The sequence below is a fragment of the Podarcis liolepis genome, assembly GCF_965112155.1.
Source record: "Podarcis liolepis genome assembly, chromosome: 18".
Lineage (NCBI taxonomy): Eukaryota > Metazoa > Chordata > Lepidosauria > Squamata > Lacertidae > Podarcis > Podarcis liolepis.
In genome coordinates, this window is record NC_139572.1 from 2429989 (window position 1) to 2451126 (window position 21138).

Sequence of the window (21138 nt, forward strand, 5' to 3'; positions counted from 1 at the left end):
GACACCGGGGTCCAGCTCCGAGGGTCTTCTGGCGGTTCCCTCCCTGCGAGAAGCCAAGTTACAGGGAACCAGGCAGAGGGCCTTCTCGGTGGTGGCGCCCGCCCTGTGGAACGCCCTCCCTTCAGATGTCAAGGAAATAAACAACTATCTGACTTTTAGAAGACATCTGATGGCAGCCCTGTTTAGGGAAGCTTTTTTATGTTTGATCGCTTTATTATTATTATTATTAATATTCTGCCGGGAGCCGCCAAGAGTGGCTGGGGAAACCCAACCAGGTGGGCAGGGTATAAGTAATAAATTAGTAGTAGTAGTACTAATAATAGTAATAGTCATAGTCATAGTATGTCACCTTGATATCTTTGATGAAAAGGTGAGATATAAATGAATAATAATAACTATTCATTTGACAATTATTCATCTGACAAGGTCAGAATACACACACACACACACATACATATGTATAGAAAGATATATAGATATATACGCACACACGTCTTAAACGCAGCTCTCCAGGAAACCCAGTCAAATGGCTGCATATAAATATTAATACAGTGGTACCATGGTTTGCATACTCAAACCCTGAAGTGCGGGTCGTGGTTTGCAAACCTTTTTTGAATTACAACCTTTTTTTTTTATTACAAACAATTTTTTTGGGGGGGGGAGGCCCCATTGGCGAAAGTGCACTTTGGGTTACAACCTGTTTTGGTTTACAAACAGACCTCCGGAATGGATGATGGTTGTAAACCAAGGTAAGGTAAAGGTAAAGGGGCCCCTGACCATTAGGTCTGGTCGTGGCCGACTCTGGGGTTGCGGTGCTCATCTCGCTTTATTGGCCGAGGGAGCCGGCGTACAGCTTCCGGGTCATGTGGCCAGCAGGACTAAGCCGCTTCTGGTGAACCAGAGCAGCGCACAGAAACGCCGTTGACCTTCCCGCCGGAGCAGTACCTATTGATCTACTTGCACTTTGATGTGCTTTCGAACTGCTAGGTTGGCAGGAGCAGGGACCGAGCAACAGGAGCTCACCCCGTCATTGCGGGGATTCGAACTGCCGACCTTCTGATCGGCAAGTCCTGGGCTCTGTGGTTTAACCCACAGCGCCACCCGCGTCCCAGTAAACCAAGGTATACCACTGTAATTGTTATTAAGAAGAATAATTATTATTACAGTGGTACCTCGGGTTAAGGACTTAATTCGTTCCGGAGGTCCGTACTTAACCTGAAACTGTTCTTAACCTGAAGCACCACTTTAGCTAATGGGGCCTCCTGCTGCCGCCGCGCCGCCGGAGCACGATTTCTGTTCTCATCCTGAAGCAAAGTTCTTAACCCAAAGCACTATTTCTGGGTTAGCGGAGTCTGTAACCTGAAGTGTATGTAACCCGAGGTACCACTGTATTTAGAAAGCTTACAGAAGGGCGGGGGCATTTAGAGAAGGGCCAGACTTTGAATGGCATAAAAGGCCTTATTTAAAACAACCGGGGGGGGAACCACCTTGCACCCCTTTAACCGGCTCAAAAACTTCCTGCACCCCTTTAAAACCATGCACAATTTGGCCGAGCTGAGATTTTGGGCGGGAAGGCACCGCCTCCCTCCCTCTTATCTGATTTCCTCGGAACTGTGTCCTGAAAATTTGATCTCTTAGGAGGCGTGTCTCTGAAGAATCGGACGTCATGGGACTGGCAGAGGCTTGGGATTTTTGGAATAGCTTCTGTTGTTCACCAAAGGTTCCTCCATCGCCACCCCAGGAGAGCCGATCTCCTTACACAAACATACTTTTCAGGAGAGTGTTTTTTGTGTGTGTGTGCTACAATTCCCTCCCACCCCAGAGAAAAGATTCTGCGCCATCCCGGGAGGGGGGAAACAACAAACACCCCTGCAAGGTTCTCCTCCCTCGCCCTGTGACTCCCCTGTTTTGGATGCCAAGCCGGTGACGTCATGAGGACTAGTCGCTCAAGGCCAAGTGGATCGACAAAGCAGGATGGGGGGGTCTCCATGGGCAGAGGGGCAGGGAGGCAGCTGCTCCCCCTAGATCAGGGGTCAGCAAACGTTTTCAGCAGGGGGCCAGTCCACTGTCCCTCAGAGCTTGTGGGGGGCCGGACTATATTTTGAAAAAATAATAATGAACGAATTCCTATGCCCCACAAATAACCCAGAGATGCTTTTTAAAGAAAAGCACACATTCTACTCATGTAAAAACACCAGGCAGGCCCCACAAATAACCCAGAGACGCATTTTAAATAAAAGCACACATTCTACTCATGTAAAAACATGCTGATTCCCAGACCGTCTGCGGACTGGATTGAGAAGGCAATTGGGCCGGATCCGGCCCCCGGGCCTTAGTTTGCCTACCCATGCCCGAGATCAATGACGGCAAACCTTTTAGAGACCGAGTGCCCAAACTGGAACTCAAAACCCACTTACTTATCGCAAAGTGCCACGGCCATCTAACCCGTATCTCTCATTTTTTTCTGTGTGTTTCATGTTTCTTCTTTAGGACTGCGGTTGTAATAAATAATCCTTCACAAAAGTTATTGCATTACATTCTCCATTCAATTATCTTTCCATCGGTATATAATTTTATGGTATAACTCAGTGCTTCTTTTCTTAAAAAATGTTTAGGGGTACTCTCGTTTTGGCCCAAGTCCGTGGGACTCTCAAGAGTCTCCTCCAGCGCCAGAATTCAAAAGCATCAATTCTTCGGCCATCAGCCTTCTTTATGGTCCAGCTCTCACTTCCATACATCACGGCTGGGAAAACAGTAGCTTGAACTATACGGACCTTTGTTGGCAAGGTGATGTCTCTGCTTTTTAAGGTGCTGTCTAGGCTTGTCATTGCTTTTCTCCCAAGAAGCAGGCGTCTTTTAGTGCTGATTATGACCTATAAAACCCTCAAAAGACTCGGCAGCAATACATTCCGTGGTAGACCCAAACCCCCGTCAACAAAACCTGGTAGTATTAGTATTGCAATGTAGTAATACATTAGTAGCAATGACAATGACAAACCTAGACAGCATCTTAAAAAGCAGAGACATCACCTTGCCAACAAAGGTCCGTATAGCTCAAGCTATGGTTTTCCCAGGAGTGATGTATAGAAGTGAGAGCTGGACCATAAAGAAGGCTGATCGCCAAAGAATGGATGCTTTTGAATTCTGGTGCTGGAGGAGACTCATGAGAGTCCCATGGACTGCAAGAAGATCAAACCTCTCCATTCGGAAGGAAATCAGCCCTGAGTGCTCACTGGAAGGACAGATCGTGAAGCTGAGGCTCCAAGACTTTGGCCACCTCATGAGAAGAGAAGACTCCCTGGAAAAGACCCTGATGTTGGGAAAGATGGAGGGCGCAAGGAGAAGGGGACGACAGAGGACGAGATGGTGGGACAATGTTCTCGAAGCGACCAGCATGAGTTTGACCAAACTGCGGGAGGCAGTGGAGGACAGGAGGGCCTGGCGTGCTCTGGTCCAGGGGGTCAAGAAGAGGCGGACACGACTAAACAACTAAACAACAACAGTAGTATTGCAAAAAGAGCAACAAAGGAAACCTCAAACTAAAGCAGAAAAAGCCTGCAAACTGACATTTTTGCAGTTGGTTTTACACTTGTAAAACTGCTTGAAAGCCACTGTGGCCTTTAAGCAAGATAGAAAATGATTGCCTGTCCCTTTTTTATAGCTTGATGACGATTGCCTCCAGTAGGGGGCACCAACATAGTAGAATTCCCCCCAGCCCGGAACATGGGAAAGGTCTGATTAAATAGCCCTTCATATCTGCAGCAAAATTTGCTCTCCCTCCAAATTCAAAGTTCTGCACATTCTCCTGTGCCTCTTTTTTTAGCAAGTGGTTTCCTCCAAATTTCGTACATCATTCTTACCGACAAGTGCATTTTAATGCACAGCTAACAGACAGACCCCCCCGGCACGCACTACTGGGTTGGAAAAGCATGTTGCAAAATTCAGGGAAGTGCGCCAGTCGAAGGCACAATTACCGTCTCATTTTGGAAAACACGGATGCCATAAGGTAAAGGGACCCCTGACCGTTAGGTCCAGTCGTGGCCGACTCTGGGGTTGCGGCGTTCATCTCGCTTTACTGGCCGAGGGAGCCGGCGTCCAGCTTCTGGGTCATGTGGCCAGCAGGACTAAGCCGCTTCTGGAGAACCAGAGCAGCGCACGGAAACGCCGTTCACCTTCCCGCCGGAGCGGTACCTATTTATCTACTTGCACTTTGATGTGCTTTCGAACTGCTAGGTTGGCAGGAGCAGGGACCGAGCAACGGGAGCTCACCCCGTCATCGCAGGGATTTGAACCGCCGACCTTCTGATCAGCAAGTCCTAGGCTCTGAGGTTTAACCCACAGCGCCACCCACGTCCCTAATCAATCAATGTAAAGGTAAAGGTAAAGGGACCCCTGAACATTAGATCCAGTCGTGGCAGACTCTGGGGTTGCGGCGCTCATCTCGCTTTACTGGCCGAGGGAGCCGGCGTACAGCTTCCGGGTCAGGTGGCCAGCAGGACTGAGCCGCTTCTGGCAAACCAGAGCAGCGCGCGGAAATGGCGTTTACCTTCCTGCCGGAGCGGTACCTATTGGTCTACTTGCACTTTGATGTGCTTTCGAACTGCTAGGTTGGCAGGAGCAGGGACCGAGCAATGGGAGCTCACCCCATCATCGCAGGGATTCAAACCACTGACCTTCTGATCGGCAAGTCCTAGGCTCTGTGGTTTAACCCACAGCGCCACCCACGTCCCTCCCAACACATATATAAAAACACTATAAAACATTTTTCTTAAAGGCAAAATACAGGGTTGCCTTTGGACGGCTCGCACGTCTCTCTCCCGCAGGTTGCGGCCCGCAAACCGGGGTTAGGGAGGGAGAGGAATCGGCCGAAAAAGGGGCAGAAAGAAGAAAGAAAACAACTACAACTTCCCCTCTGCTCCTAACCACACTCTCTCACACACTGAGCTTTTCCTGTGTAGATTTGAAGGGTGTGTGTGTCAGACAAAACCGAGCCAGGAAGTAAGTTTGCAAGCGTGTGCTCTGAGCCGCAGGCAGCCGTGCCAAATCCTGAGCCCATTTTGCACCCGGAAACGCCTTTTTGGGGGGAGCTGTGGTCCATTGGATGGCGGGGAAGACAACCCCTAGCCAGTGAAGGCACCCCGGGGTGCCGAATCGTCCGGGACGGGTTTGGGGTTCAGAGAGCACCATGTTTTCGAGGAAGAAGCGGGAGCTGATCAAGACACCGTCGATTTCGAAGAAGGGCCGGGGAGGAAGTCCTGTGCCGCCGTCCTCTCTGGTGAGTAACGGGGTTGCGTCCGCAGGGCGTTGCGAAACGGGGGGGGTGGGCACCCCGGGCGGCGTTTTCGCAAGAGGTCGCTCGGCTGCGCCTCCCCTCTTGCCGCGCGGCGGCCAACGGATCGCGGCGGCCGTTCATTGGCTCTGACTCGCCCCGAAAAAAAGGGCATCGTGGATTTGGAGGGAAGGGTTCAGGGCGGCTCAAATGTTTCAGGGGACGGAAGAAGTCCTCTGCGGAGGAAAGGTTGCAGCTTTGGGGGGGGGGCTTCTTAGCTTAGAGAAAAGGTAATAATAAGAATAATAATATAATTTATTTGTACCCTTGGTTGTCACTCTGAGTGGCTTCCCGCATATATAAAAACATAGCAAACCATTCAACCTTGAAAACTTTGAAATAATAATAATAATAGTAATTTATTTGTACCCTTGGTTGCTCCAACCACTCTGGGCAGCTTCCAGCATATATAAAAACATGACAAACCATTTAACCTTGAAAACTTTGAAATAATAATAATAATAATAGTAATTTATTTGTACCCTTGGTTGTCCCAGACACTCTGGGCGGCTTCCGGCATATATAAAAACACGGCAAAACATTAAACCTTGAAAACCTTGAAATAATAAAATAATAATAATAATTTATTTGTACCCTGAGTTGCCCCAGCTAGCGTCTTCCAGCACATATAAAAACACAGCAAAACATTAAACCAGGTTTCTTCAACCTCGGCCCTCCAGATGTTTTGGGACTACAACTCCCATGATCCCTAGCTAGCAGGACGAGTGGTCAGGGATGATGGGAATTGTAGTCTCAAAAGCATCAATTCTTCGGCGATCAGCCTTCTTTATGGTCCAGCTCTCACTTCCATACATCACTGCTGGGAAAACCAGAGCTTTTACTCTACAGACCTTTGTTGGCAAGGTGATGTCTCTGCTGGTTTTAAAAGAGGGCAAATTCACGAAGGAGAGAGGGCTATCAATGGCTACTGGGAGCTGGAGTCCGTGGTCGTTTTATTTCCCGCACCCCCCTTTCAGGACAGATCCGGCGGTGCCAATATTGGGCGTGTTTTGTTTTTTTGCTTTTCGTTTTTGCGGAAAGCACTCTGAGCGAGGTTTCACTTCCCGTCGGTGGGCAAGACATCAAGCCTGCAAGATCCAGTTGTCTGAGTGGGTGTTTTCGCTACAGGAACCTGGCAGTGGACCCGGGTTCAAAATAACACCCGGCGGCTGGAGCCGGGTGTGAAATAACAGCCAGTGAGGCGGGTGGAAGATGGGAGGGCAGATATTTTAATGTATTTTTAATCTTTCGTTGGAAGCTGCCCAGAGTGGCTGGGGAAACCCAGCCAGATGGGCAGGGTGTTAATAATAATAATAATAATAATAGCAGGGAGGTCAACAGTAGAGGGCGCCAGAGCCCCTCCAATTCTGCATAATGGGGGGGGGCTATCTCTCATTTCACAGAGCGCTGTAGAGGCTTAATAGAGGCCCCTTACTGACAACCAGCCCTGCCTGTCATTTTCCTCCTATCTCTCTCTTTTTCTAAAAAAATAAGAATTTGTTACAGTTTTTTGCCACGAAGGAAAAGCATCAAATCCAGATAATTGCAGAGAGAGAGAGAGAGAGAGGGGGAGAGAGAGAGAGAGAGAAAGGAAATAAAAGGGGGCGGGATTTAAAAAACTGTATTCTGCTCTGGTCAGACCTCACCTGGAGTACTGTGTCCAGTTCTGGGCACCACAATTCAAGAAGGACACTGACAAACTGGAACGTGTCCAGAGGAGGGCAACCAAAATGGTCAAAGGCCTGGAAACGATGCCTTATGAGGAACGGCTAAGGGAGCTGGGCATGTTTAGCCTGGAGAAGAGGAGGTTAAGGGGTGATATGATAGCCATGTTCCAATATATAAAAGGATGTCACATAGAGGAGGGAGAAAGGTTGTTTTCTGCTGCTCCAGAGAAGCGGACACGGAGCAATGGATCCAAACTACAAGAAAGAAGATTCCACCTAAACATTAGGAAGAACTTCCTGACAGTAAGAGCTGTTTGACAGTGGAATTTGCTGCCAAGGAGTGTGGTGGAGTCTCCTCCTTTGGAGGTCTTTAAGCAGAGGCTTGACAACCATATGTCAAGAGTGCTCTGATGGTGTTTCCTGCTTGGCAGGGGGTTGGACTCGATGGCCCTTGGGGTCTCTTCCAACTCTAGGATTCTAGGATTCCTTCTCTATAAACTCAGCACTGCTTTAAAGGATAAAGCGAAATACGGCGGCGTCATCTGGGTCTGAAACCCCTCCAAAAAACTCGCTTTTGTATTGATGTTCAGTTCTGCACAATTCAGAGCTGCAGAAAGAGGAAGCCGTCCGAACCGCCTTCCTCTTTGCTCAAGTTTGTGGCTTTTTTTCCTCCGCCCACCCCTTCTAAGAAGCTGCGCCCGGTGGGTGCTGGGTGCGTCGTAATTTTTTTCGAAAAAAGGAAAACCACCCCCCCAAAAAAAACCTAAAACCAGCAAGGTTTCCAGAAGTGAGCATGGGTGTGGCGGCTCTCAAAATCCGCCTGGGCGCTGCAGGGGCGCCCTAGGCCTTGAAATCATCCGCACCCTCTCTGCCTGGTGGGGTTCGTGGTTTTTTGGGGGGCTGCCGGATCGTGGCCATGCACGGAAACCGGGGCAAAAGCAGCTACAGCCCGTATTCGGCCGGACTGCGGAGGAAAGTCTCGAAAGCCGGCGGCCACGTCTTGGAGACCGTCTCCAACAGAGCCAGCGTTTGGCTGAAGGTACCAAACTCCCACCAGGTTTTCGGAAGGGCAGCAAGGGGCTGTGTATGTTTTGGTAATTTTAAACAATTGATTAAAAATATATATAAACATACAACAACGATTTAGACTCCAGATTGCTTTGAATCTCCCGGCTGCCCCTCATCCCTTCCACGGGGCCTAATGATAATATTTACAACGACATTTCAATATTTATCCACACTTCTAAATTAGCCACACTCTCTGTTACTTTGCAAGTGTGGTTAAAATCCTGCCAATGTTTGAACCTGCTTGCAGTAGTCTCATAAATAAATCGCAAACTTTCCCCATTGTTTTTTTAAACGTTATGGTCTTTGTGATTTCCGAGTTAACTTTGCCGCTGGGATAACCCCCCTCGAACAAATGCCTCTTCTTATTAAATTTGAAAATTGTGCAAAAGTGATACTTTCCCAAAACAAACGAATCAAGACTCCCCCTCCTACAAACACCTATTCATATTTCTTAAAATTGAAATTTCCCCCAAATTCAAAACAAAGAGTGAACCGAGTGCCTATTGGTTCTTCCAAGGCGTTCTGAAGTCGGTGGAGCCAAAGGCTCTGAGTTCTAATCCTGACTTGATTGCCTTTTGCTTCTTCCAAGGCGTTCTGAAGTTGGTGGAGCCAAAGGCTCTGAGTTCTAGTCCCGCCCTGAGTGATCTATTGGTTCTTCCAAGGCGTTCTGAAGTCGGTGGAGCCAAAGGCTCTGAGTTCTAGTCCTGACTTGATTGCTTTTTGCTTCTTCCAAGGCGTTCTGAAGTTGGTGGAGCCAAAGGCTCTGAGTTCTAGTCCCGCCCTGAGTGATCTATTGGTTCTTCCAATGAGTTCTGAACTTGGTGGAGCCAAAGGTTCTGAGTTCAAGTACTGCCCCGAGTGACCCGAATGCCTTTTCCTTCTTCCCAGGAGCTGCCGCGCCGCGATGGCCTGGACTCCTCGACCTCCTCCAGCCTGGCGGACCTCTCCGCGCCCACCCCGGCCGGCACCCTCAAGCGCCCCACCAGCCTCAGCCGCCACGCCAGCGCCGCAGGGTTCCCGCTCTCGCCGGCCGTCCCCCGGGGCCTGGGCAAGGCCGGCAAGGCCTACAGCCCCTGCGACGGTGGCGAGGGCAGCCTGATGGAGCCAGAGGAAATCTCCCAACTGCTGGCCGACGTGACCCGCTTGGCCGAGCCGCTGGAGAAGCTGCGGGACGTGGTTCTCCGGGAGGGTAAGTGGTCAGGGGCCGGATCGAGCTTTGATGCGGCCCTCAGCTCCTGGGGCCCTTTCTGTGCCCAACCACAAATTGCCGTTTGTTTTGCGTTAATAATAATAGAATAATAATAATTTATTTACTTATAAAGCTGTGTCGCATTGAGCGTTTTCTGCCCCTAGAGGTCTCTAGCGTGACACTGTATCGCAATGCGTATGTTCTGCCGCTAGGTGTCGCTGTTGTAGTGGGGCCCTAAATAAAAATATAATAGTAATAATTTATTATTTATACCCCACCCGTCTGGCTGGGCTTCCCCAGCCACTCTGGGCGGCTGCCAAGAAAACACTAAAACACAATAACCTGTTAAACATTAAAAGCTTCCCTAAACAGGGCTGCCTTCAGACGTCTTCTAAAAGTCTGGTAGTTGTTTTTCTCTTTGACATCTGATGGGAGGGCGTTCCATAGGATGGGTGCCACCACCGAGAAGGCCCTCTGCCTGGTTCCCTGTAACCTGACTTCTCGCAGGGAGGGAACCGCCAGAAGGCCCTCGGAAGATGGACCCAGGTGTCCGGGCTGGACGATGGGAATGGAGACGCTCCTTCAGGGATACTGGGCAGTTTAGGGCTTTCAAGGTCAGCACCAACACTTTGAATTGTGGTCAGAAACGTCCTGGGAGCCAATATAGGTCTTTCAGGACTGGTGTTATGTGGTCCCAGCGGCCGCTCCCAGTCCCCAGTCTGGCTGCCACATTCTGGATTAGTTGTAGTTTCCGGGTCACCTTCAAAGGTAGCCCCACATAGAGCGCATGGCAGTAGTCCAAGCAGGAGATAACCAGAGCATGCACCACTCTGGCCAGACAGTCTGCAGGCAGATAGGGTCTCATCCTGCGTACCAAATGGAGCTGCCCTGGTCACAGAATTGACCTGTGCCTCCATGGATAGCTGTGAGTTCAAAACGACCCCCGGGCTGCACACCTGGTCCTTTGGGGGCACAGTTACCCCATTCAGGACCAGGGAATCCTCCACACCTGCCCGCCTCCTGTCCCCCAAAAACAGTCCTTCTGTCTTGTCAGGATTCAACCTCAATCTGTTAGCCGCCATCCATCCTCCAACCGCCTCCAGGCACTCACACAGGACCTTCACCGCCTTCACTGGTTCTGATTTGAAAGAGAGATAGAGCTGGGTATCATCCGCATACTGGTGAACACCCAGCCCAAACCCCCTGATGATCTCTGACCCCTGGTCCTGTTACCTAGGGGTGATGGGAGTTGTAGTCCCAAAACATCTGGAGGGCCGAGTTTGGGGATGCCTGCTCCAGATGTTTTAGAACTACAATTCCCATCATCCCTAGCTAACAGGACCAGCGGTCAGAGATGATGGGAACTGTAGTCCAATACATCTGGAGGGCCGAAGCTTTGGGACGCCTGCTATATGGCAGCGGTGCCCAAACTTTTCTCAAAGAGGGCCACATTGGATGAAGTGAAGGGCCGCGAGGGCCGACCAAAGTTGTTGACCTTTATTTAGGATTGACGTTCTCAACCCCCTTTTTTTTAGGGTTTTACCCCAAAGCGGTTGAGCTTTTTTAAAGGATTTTTACTCAGAAATAAACTGAGACGGGGGCCGGATTAGGCTCCCAAAATGGACTTTGGACGTGCCTGATTTAAATCAAATCCAGCCTGATGGGGAGGGAGTGGGTTTTGATGCATGATTTAAAGACATTATTATTATTATTATTATTATTATTATTATTATTATTATTATTATTATTTCCATATTGCCAATGAATGTTTCATCTCCTTTGGGGAAAAGGAGCGGCGCATGTGCCTGGTTTTGCAACCGCCAGCTGGGCACGGCCTCTGGGGACAGAGAGAGAGGCGGTTGCCACATCAGACGGTGGCAAGAGGGATGCGATATTTGCCGCTTCCTGCCTCTATTTTCATCCGCCCGCCTTTCCTGTTTACGCCGAGCCCGCGGCAGCTGGCAGCGCCCTGATAAACCCTTCTTGGGCGTGCCTTGGTGCCCGTCGCCCTCCCCGCAATGTCCTCTGGCTCGCTTGAGCAATGGGCTTACAGTCGCGCGAGGCCTGGGTTCGAAATCTGACCCAGCCATGCAGTTGTGCGCCATCGGGCCCGCGAGACCCGGGTTGGAATTCCGACCCGGCCACAAAATTCGCCCCGGGTGGCTTTGCGGACGGGGCAGCCGCCGCCTCTCTCAGCCTAACCGACCTCCCACGGTTATTGTGAGGGCAGCACACTTGCTAGGAGCTGGGTGATCTGGGTTCGAGTCCCGACCGAGCCACAACAATCTCTTGGGGGGGGGCAGTCGATTGCCTCTCTGCCTAATCTACCTGTTGCAGGAGGATTAGTTGAGGAGGAGGTGAACCGTGCAGGGGAAAGGAAAAGGTGGAAATAATAAATGCTAAAAGCAAATAAAACGTATTGGGGGAAATTGCCGCCACCTGAAAAAAAAAGCATGTTAGTCAAAGCTGCGTACAAGACAGGAAATTGCACTAATATTTTGCTGAGTTTCTGTAAGGGTTTAGTTTAGTTTTAGTTTTAGTTTTCAGTTTAGTTTTCAGTTTAGTTTTCAGTTTAGTTTTTAGTTTAGTTTAGTTTAGAGTTTAGTTTAGAGTTTAGTTTTTAGTTTAGTTTAGTTTAGAGTTTAGTTTTTAGTTTAGTTTTTAGTTTAGTTTTTAGTTTAGTTTAGTTTTTAGTTTAGTTTTTAGTTTAGTTTAGTGTTTAGTTTAGTTTAGTTTAGTTTTTAGTTTAGTTTAGTGTTTAGTTTAGTTTTTAGTTTAGTCTAGTTTAGTTTAGTTTAGTTTTTATTTTGTTTTTATTGCAAACGGGTGCAAAACGTGCAGGACCCGAGTTTGAGAACTGGAGAAATTAGGAGGGAAAACCCGACGTTCGCTCCTTCCTTCCCTGGCGATGAGAATGCCCAGAAACGATGATACAATGATGGTTTAGGGATGGGGGGTCAGCGGTCAAGCGGGTTATCTCAAATGTCGCAAGAGGCGGTCACTTCCTTCTTTCCATCTTCCCTTCCTGAATGTAAACAGGAAGGGAAACATTCCAGAGAAGACCTTGGACAGAGAGAGGTTGCCAACTTACCGGGTTTGGGGGGGGAGGAACAGGGCTATGCTCCTCCCCACAGAATTGTGGGAGATGTAGTTTGGGACACGTGCTCCTCCCCAAAGAATTATGGGAGCTGTAGTTTCGGGCGCTTGCTCTGCCCCAAAGAATTATGGGAGCTTTAGTTTGCTCTGCCCCAAAGAATTGTGGGAGCTGTAGTTTCAGGCGCTTGCTCTGCCCCAAAGAATTGTGGGAGCTGTAGTTTGGGGCGCCTGCTCTGCCCCAAAGAATTATGGGAGCTTTAGTTTGCTCTGCCCCAAAGAATTGTGGGAGCTGTAGTTTCAGGCGCTTGCTCTGCCCCCAAAGAATTGTGGGAGCTGTAGTTTGGGGCACATCCTCTGCCCGAAAGAGTTATGGGAGCTGTAGTTTGCCATCTTGGCATCCTGTAAAAGGAATCTTGGGGAATGTAGTTTAAGGTGTGCTGAAAGTTGAAAAGCCCTATTTCCCCCCAACAAAGAGAACTACAACTCCCAGAGGGTGGGGGTTTTTTTTGGCAAGACAGATTGATTGTTAAACCGTTCTGGGTAATATAGCTTTCTGGGGGAATAGGGGGTCTTGCCTCCCCATGATCGCCCAGTGAGCTTTGTGGCGGAGAAGGGATACTCATCTCCATAGCTCTAACCACTACACCGCCGCTGCCTCCCGAAGCAGCGGCTGGATTTATGACCCCGTTTGAAGACGGCGCATCTCTCCTGCCCCGAGGGGCAAATGATAATGAAATTGTGGGTTCTGGGACTTGTGGGGAGGGAGGAAAGGAGCCCAAGAGGCAGGTGAGAGGCAGGTACAAATATTGGAACGATAGAGTTGGGAAGGGAACCAGCGGTCATCTAGTCCAACCCCCTGAAACGCAGCTGCCTTAGAAGTTTAAAGATTACCTGCAGAAGCACTATAAAATTAAGGAATGTTGAAATGACGTTTGATTGAAAATGAGCGGTACTGGTAAAGAGATGTTTAAGAAAATGTAAATAGAGATTGATAATTGGAAATGGATATCTATAATAATAGGTTAATATATGGAGTAAGGTTAAATGTTAGAGGGTAAGGATTTGCTGAATTTAATATTTGAACTGGAATACAAAATGGGAGGTGTGAGGAGGTCAAGAAACTAGTGAAGAAAATATAAGATTTGAAAATATTAATCTATTTTTAGTTTCGATTCTTGGCTTTTCTCTCTGTCCTTATTCTTTATTCTTTCTTTTTTCTTCCTTATTCTATCAACTTTTTTCCACTGTGTATTTCTTATTTGTATTGTTTTTGGAGTTTAAATGTTGGAATTTGTTTTTATTGTTTGTGAAATATTAATAAATATCATTTTTTTAAAAAAATGAAACACAGCTGCCTTAGATGGGTATCAAACCTGCAACCTTGCCCTTATCAGCTCCACGCTGTAGCCAGGCGAACTGTTTGGGGGTCCGTTCTGGTTTTGTCCTTCTTGCCAAGTCCCTGCTGCCGCATCAGAGGGACGTCAGGCAGAAATTGAACCGGTGCGGCGCGTGCTACGATTGCACCGACGGGCCGCAAGCCGTTTGGGGGTCCGTTCTGGTTTTCTCCTTCTTGCCGAGTCCCGCAAAGTGGACTGCTGCATCAGCAGGACGACAGACAGAAATTCAACAGGTGCAGAGCGAATTGCACCCACGGGCCGTAACCGGTGGGTCTTCTCTTGCTTTTGCAGACGGGCTGGAGTCCCGGCGGGCGCTGGCCCACGAGAGCCTGGGGGATGCATTGCGGATCTTGCGGCAAGTGGTCGCGAAATACCCTCTGCTCAACACGCTGGAGACGCTGACCGCAGCGGGGACCCTCATCTCCAAAGTCAAAGGTCAGTCAATAGGAGTATAGCATCTAGATCAAGGGAAGTAATAGTGCCACTGTATTCTGCTCTGGTCAGACCTCACCTGGAGTACTGTGTCCAGTTCTGGGCACCCCAGTTCAAGAAGGACACTGACAAACTGGAACGTGTCCAGAGGAGGGCAACCAAAATGGTCAAAGGCCTGGAAACGATGCCTTATGAGGAACGGCTATGGGAGCTGGGCATGTTTAGCCTGGAGAAGAGGAGGTTAAGGGGTGATATGATAGCCATGTTCAAATATAGAAAAGGATGTTCACATAGAGGAGGGAGAAAGGTTGTTTTCTGCTGCTCCAGAGAAGCGGACACGGAGCAATGGATCCAAACTACAAGAAAGAAGATTCCACCTAAACATGAGGAAGAACTTCCTGACAGTAAGAGCTGTTTGACAGTGGAATTTGCTGCCCAGGAGTGTGGTGGAGTCTCCTCCTTTGGAGGTCTTTAAGCAGAGGCTTGACAACCATATGTCAGGAGTGCTCTGATGGTGTTTCCTGCTTGGCAGGGGGTTGGACTCGATGGCCCTTGTGGTCTCTTCCAACTCTAGGATTCTATGATTCTATAGATGACACCAAACTGGGAGGGGTGGATAACACCCCAGAGGACAGGATCACACTTCTATGCTTTGAAAATGACGCGCGGCTGACATTTCGCACTTCCCCAAAACTCTCCTTTATTTTCTAAAAAAACGCCACCTCCGTAAATTTAATCCAAATGTGATATATGCACTAGGGCAGTGCTTTTTTTCTGGGGATGAGACACAGGTGTGCACATACCCCTAAACATTTTGTGAATCTTTGTACAGTGGTACCTCGGGTTAAGGACTTAATTCGTTCCGGAGGTCCGTACTTCACCTGAAACTGTTCTTAACCTGAAGCACCACTTTAGCTAATGGGGCCTCCTGCTGCTGCCGCCATGTGATTTCTGTTCTCATCCAGAAGCAAAGTTCTTAAACTGAAGCACTATTTCTGGGTTAGCGGAATCTGTAACCTGAAGTGTATGTAACCCGAGGTACCACTATAATTTTTTCCCCATTTACTGTATTTATTTTTCCCAATTTTTAACTATAAAATGGTGGTTTTCTTGAGTCTGAATGAGAGTACCACTAAACATTTTTTAAAAGGAAAAAAAAGCACTGCATATTGTGGGACGCGGGTGGCGCTGTGGGTTAAACCACAGAGCCTAGGACTTGCCGATCAGAAGGTCGGCGGTTCGAATCCCCACAATGACGGGGTGAGCTCCCATTGCTCAGTCCCTGCTCCTGCCCACTTGGCAGTTCGAAAGCACGTCAAAGTGCAAGTAGATAAATAGGTACCACTCCGGCGGGAAGGGAAACGGCGTTTCCGTGCGCTGCTCTGGCTCACCAGAAGTGGCTCAGTCCTGTTGGCCACATGACCCGGAAGCTGTACGCCGGCTCCCTCGGCCAATAAAGCAAGATGAGCGCCACAACCCCAGAGTCGGCCACGACTGGACCTAATGGTCAGGGGTCCCTTTACCTTAGGGTAATATCACTAGATCAATTTTCATAAGAATGTATGGGAGTATATGACATTGCAATTTTTTAATTTCTTTTTTATATATGCATATTTGTTTTCTCGTCCTCCCCCCTCATTTCCCCTCCCCCCTGTGTATCACTTTATTCCTTTATCATTGCAATACTTTCAATGAAGATATTGATTTTAAAAAAATATAATCCGTAGGTTTCCATTACGAATCCAACATCGAAGCTGACAAGCGAGAATTCGAAAAGGCATTGGAGATGATCGCCGTTTCCTTCAGCGGCACGTAAGCGGAGGACTTTTTTGTGCTTTCCCTAGAGGCGCATGATTCCGGGTCGTAGAATTGGAAGGGGCCCTTTAGAGGACATCCAGCTGAACCCCCACTCAGGGGATGAAATTTGGGGTTAGAGGAGGCTGGGCGGACTTTGCTTGAGGTTACAACAGCTTTTAAACAACTGGTGATACCCAGGCTTTGGCCAGAAATGATGGACACCCTAAACATTTTCCTGGGTATTTAGTGACTTTTGTGGCATGGAATCAGAAGGCGATTTTGGTCCCTGATTTTTTTTCGGGGGGGGGGGATGTTAAATTAACTCAAGGCAGCATTACCTGGAGACGATTTGGGGTTTGTGAATAAGGAGGAACAACATGATTTTCAGAACAAGGGATTCAGCTGAAAAAGTAATGTGCATTTTCAGCGCCCTGTACAAACGAGACACTAGGTGGCAATGGTGAGCTAAGGGCAAATTCAATATTTTTTTTGAAAAAGCATTTTTCACGGCTAGATTCCGCCCTGGTCTGTTGGGTAATGAATTAAGGCGAATGAACCACAGCGATCTGAGCAAAAGTGCAAAATCAATGTGCTTGTTTTGTCCCTCGTTTTGCTTTATGAATGTGCTTTCTCTCCCCCGAAACAGGGTCTCCGAACTCCTCATGGGGGAATTAGATAGCAGTACCCTTCTCTCCATCCCTCCTAGTGACCACAACCAGGTGAGGCGTCCCGGCTAATGAACGAATGACTGAAATCTTTATAGCTGAAAGCTAAAAGCCGTCACAATCAGCCACAATGCGTAGGATACAAAGAACTGGTTTGCAACTGAACCACAAGAACAGCAAAGCAAATATAAGGTAAAGGGACCCCTGACCGTTAGGTCCAGTTGTGGCCGACTCCGGGGTTGTGGCGCTCATCTCGCTTTACTGGCCGAGGGAGCCGGCGTACAGCTTCCGGGTCATGTGGCCAGCAGGACTAAGCCGCTTCTGGCGAACCAGAGCAGCGCACGGAAACGCCGTCTACCTTCCCGCCGGAGTGGTACCTATTTATCTACTTGTACTTTGACGTGCTTTCGAACTGCTAGGTTGGCAGGAGCAGGGACCGAGCAACGGGAGCTCACCCCGTCACTGCGGGGATTCGATCCGCCGACCTTCTGATCGGCAAGTCCTAGGCTCTGTGGTTTAGACCACAATGCCACCCGTGCAAAAATCATGCCTGCATAGATTAAGGACTCCACATGTCACTCCTGGTAAAGGGATGTGGGTGGCGCTGTGGTCTAAACCACAGAGCCTAGGGCTTGCCGATCAGAAGGTTAGAGATTTGAATCCCCGCCACAGGGTGAGCTCCCATTGCTCGGTCCCAGCTCCTGCCAACCTAGCAGATCGAAAGCACACCAGCAGAAGTAGATAAATAGGTACCGCTCCGGCGGGAAGGTAAACGGCGTTTCTGTGGCTCTGGTTTCCGTCACGGTGTCCCGTTGCACCGGAAGTGGTTTAGTCCTGCTGGCCACATGACCCGGAAAGCTCTCTGTGGACAAACGCCGGCTCCCTCGGCCTGAAAGCGAGATGAGCGCCGCAACCCCAGAGTCACCTTTGAGTGGACTTACCTGTCCAGGTGTCCTTTACCTTTTTACCTTTTAAATGTCTGGAACGGATTAATCCGTTTTGCATGACTTTCTATGGGAAAGCACACCTTGGTTTTGGAACGCTTTGTTTTTGGAATGGAATTTCCGGAACGGATTAAGTTTGAGAACGTGCGAGAATTTTAAAAACAACCCCTGAAACAGCAATATGACATGGATTTTGCTATCTAACGAAACCATTGATCCGTAAAATGAAAGGAATAAACAATGTACTGCAGCCACACAATCAATCAGTAGCTGAACTGGGTTCCACACAGTTACAAAAACAAAACGAAAAAGAGCCACGAAAACAGAAACGCAAAATAAATAGCCAAAACAGACAGACCTCAGCGTAACGCTCTATTCGGAAGCGCAACACTCCAAACGGAGCGCGTTCAGCTTCCAAAACCGGTTCGCAAACCAGAACACTTCCTTCCGGGTTTGCAGAGTTTGGGTTCCAAGTTGTTTGGGTTCCAAGGCGTTTGAGAACCAAGGGACCGCGGTAACACCCAGATGCACGTGCATCTCTGACTTTCGCGTGGTTGGAAATTCCTCGCTCGTTTGACTAACGACGTTTTCTCGCCCCCAGTCGATGGAAAATCTCTACGGGGGAATTCCTGGCCAAGGTGGCGAAGGGATCTCAGACGGCATGGAAGGTTTCACCTCGAGTAAGTGCGAGTCTCCCTCGTGGCTTTCTCACTAATACGCCTTTCCCACTAATACGCACTTTTTCATTAATGTTTGCGCATTGATCCAACCCCCCACGAATGCGACCTTGATAAGGCCATAGACAATCGAACGTCAGGCTGCTTTCGTGAGCGACAGCACGCTGGGGTTCCAAAGCGTAGCCCCGCCATGCTAAAATTATTTCCTTAAGAAATTCACCCTGGGGAAACCAGAAATAAGATCTCCTTCTGGGAAGTTCGGAAGCAGGTCCTCCTAATCATGTCAGACCTCACCTGGAGTACTGTGTCCAGTTCTGGGCACCCCAGTTCAAGAAGGACACTGACCAACTGGAACGTGTCCAGAGGAGGGCAACCAAAATGGTCAAAGGCCTGGAAACGTTGCCTTATGAGGAACGGCTAAGGGAGCTGGGCATGTTTAGCCTGGAGAAGAGGAGGTTAAGGGGTGATATGATAGCCATGTTCAAATAGATAAAAGGATGTCACATAGAGGAGGGAGAAAGGTTGTTTTCTGCTGCTCCAGAGAAGCGGACACGGAGCAATGGATCCAAACTACAAGAAAGAAGATTCCACCTAAACATGAGGAAGAACTTCCTGACAGTAAGAGCTGTTTGACAGTGGAATTTGCTGCCAAGGAGTGTGGTGGAGTCTCCTACTTTGGAGGTCTTTAAGCAGAGGCTTGACAACCATATGGCAGGAGTGCTCTGATGGTGTTTCCTGCTTGGCAGGGGGTTGGACTCGATGGCCCTTGTGGTCTCTTCCAACTCTAGGATTCTATAATTCTATAATCTAAACAGTATATTGAGACAATAACAACAACAACAACAACAACAATACTAAAAACTACACACACACACACACACACACAGACAGACACACACTGCCCATCTGGCCGGGTTTTCCCAGCCACTCTGGGCAATTCCCAACAGAATATCAAAAACATGCTAAAAGATAAAATATTAAAAACTTCCCTAAACAGGGCTGCCTTCAGATGTCTTCTAAAAGTCAGATAGTTGTTTATTTCCTTGACATCTGACGGGAGGGTGTTCCAGAGGGCAGGTGCCACCACTGAGAAGGCCCTCTGCCTGGTTCCCTGCAACCTCACTTCTCGCAGGGAGGGAACCGCCAGAAGGCCCTCAGGAGATGGACCCAGGTGTCCGGGCTGGACGATGGGCGTGGAGACGCTCCTTCAGATCTACTGGGCCGTTTAGGGCTTTCAAGGTCAGCACCAACACTTTGAATTGTGCTCGGAAACGTCCTGGGAGCCAATGTAGGTCTTTCAAGACCGGTGTTATGTGGTCCCAGCGGCTGCTCCCAGTAACCAGTCTGGATGCCGCGTTCTGGATTAGTTGCAGTTTCCAGGTCACCGTCAAAGGTAGCCCCACGGAGAGCGCATGGCAGTAGTCCAAGTGGGAGATAACTAGAGCATGCACCACTCTGGCCAGACAGTCCGCGGGCAGGGAGGGTCTCATCCTGCGTACCAGATGGAGCTGCCCTGGACACAGAATTGATCTGCGCCTCCATGGACAGCTGTGAATCCAAAATGACCCCCAGGCTGCGCAACTGGTCCTTCAGGGGCCAGATACAGCCGTACTTGGAGGTTGCTGGAAGCAGATAGGATCTTTTGCATGTTCTCGTGGAACCTCCAGCTCCCAAGCCAGTCTATCCGGATTCTTGGGTTCTTAGCGGCTCCTGCGAGAATATAGATGGATTTTTCGGAGCTAGCTGACCTGACTGGAAGAATCCGCAACCAGAAAGGCGTTTCAAGAGGACTGGAGGAAATTTAAGGACTATTTGACTAAATATTGTAATATTATAAAATTAGAAATTACTTGAAAGAAACAAATAGGCTTTGGATTAAGTTATAATTAAATAGCTGGGATTTAGAATATTAAGAAAAGGGAATAAGAGGGATTATAATTGGAAATGGTTTTAGTTTAATAATGACATTGGAAAGCTGTTGCTTTCAACTACAAGGAAACTCAGGAGGGAGGGACTAGAGGAAGTCAGCCAAGATGTTTAAAAGGTTGGATTTGTAAAAAATTAAGTTTGTTGTCATTGTTTATCTTTTTCCTTTTTTCGTTCGTTGATGTATTTTTCTTTTTTTTCTGCTTTTGTGTGTCGTTCTGCTTTGCGGTTTTCGTTAGAATTGTGGAAAATCTAATAAAATAATGACAAAAAAGAGAATGTAGATGGGCTTGTGGCCTAGATCCTGCAGGTAACCCCTTCTTACACCTCATGCCTCTCTTCCCTTTCCCTCCCCAGTCCGTCTGTCGGCGGAAGAGGTGGACGTTCTCCTGCAAAGGTGCGAGGGAGGAGTCGAGGCGGCTTTACATTACGCCAAAAACGTCTCAAAGTATATGAAGGACCTGATGTATTACCTGGAGAAAAGGACCGCCCTAGGTGAGTAGGGCGAGGGAGGGAGGGAAGTGGCAGGGATCTCCTCCGCTCTGTTGTGGACAGTGCTGGATATTTACTATAGCGGTGGTTGTTGTTTAGCCGTTTAGTCGTGTCCGCCTCTTCATGACCCCCTGGACCAGAGCACGCCAGGCCCTCCTGTCTTCCACTGCCTCCCGCAGTTTGGTCAGACTCATGCTGGTAGCTTCGAGAACACTGTCCCACCATCTCGTCCTCCGTCGTCCCCTTCTCCTTGCGCCCTCCATCTTTCCCAACATCAGGGTCTTTTCCAGGGAGTCTTCTCTTCTCCTGAGGTGGCCAAAGTCTTGGAGCCTCAGCTTCAGGATCTGTCCTTCCAGTGAGCACTCAGGGCTGATTTCCTTCCGAATGGAGAGGTTTGATCTTCTTGCAGTCCATGGGACTCTCAAGAGTCTCCTCCAGCACCAGAATTCAAAAGCATCC

General features: G+C 48.8%; 1 protein-coding gene and 1 long non-coding RNA gene across 5 annotated transcripts in view; both read left to right on the top strand.

Annotated features, from left to right (window-relative positions):
• The first annotated feature begins 8 nt into the window (after nucleotides 1–8).
• The window catches only part of LOC310697618, a 47308-nt gene continuing 26178 nt past the window's right edge, over nucleotides 9–21138 (top strand). Inside the window, exon 1 of the long non-coding RNA XR_014521103.1 lies at nucleotides 9–23. This is a non-coding gene — a long non-coding RNA (uncharacterized lncRNA). The remainder of the gene's footprint in view (nucleotides 24–21138) is intronic.
• ARHGAP45 (Rho GTPase activating protein 45) overlaps nucleotides 4964–21138 on the top strand; it is a 40435-nt gene continuing 24260 nt past the window's right edge. For 2 of the 4 annotated variants that reach the window (XM_083483641.1, XM_083483643.1), the window contains exons 1-7: nucleotides 4964–5275; nucleotides 8953–9253; nucleotides 14038–14181; nucleotides 15906–15990; nucleotides 16622–16694; nucleotides 18186–18264; nucleotides 20545–20682. In XM_083483641.1, coding sequence (XP_083339767.1) covers nucleotides 5186–5275; nucleotides 8953–9253; nucleotides 14038–14181; nucleotides 15906–15990; nucleotides 16622–16694; nucleotides 18186–18264; nucleotides 20545–20682 — 910 coding nt within the window. In that variant the 5' untranslated portion in view covers nucleotides 4964–5185. Of the gene's footprint in view, nucleotides 5276–7711; nucleotides 8036–8952; nucleotides 9254–14037; nucleotides 14182–15905; nucleotides 15991–16621; nucleotides 16695–18185; nucleotides 18265–20544; nucleotides 20683–21138 lie in introns of those variants that run through there. The other 2 variants (XM_083483640.1, XM_083483642.1) reach the window with 2 other exon arrangements.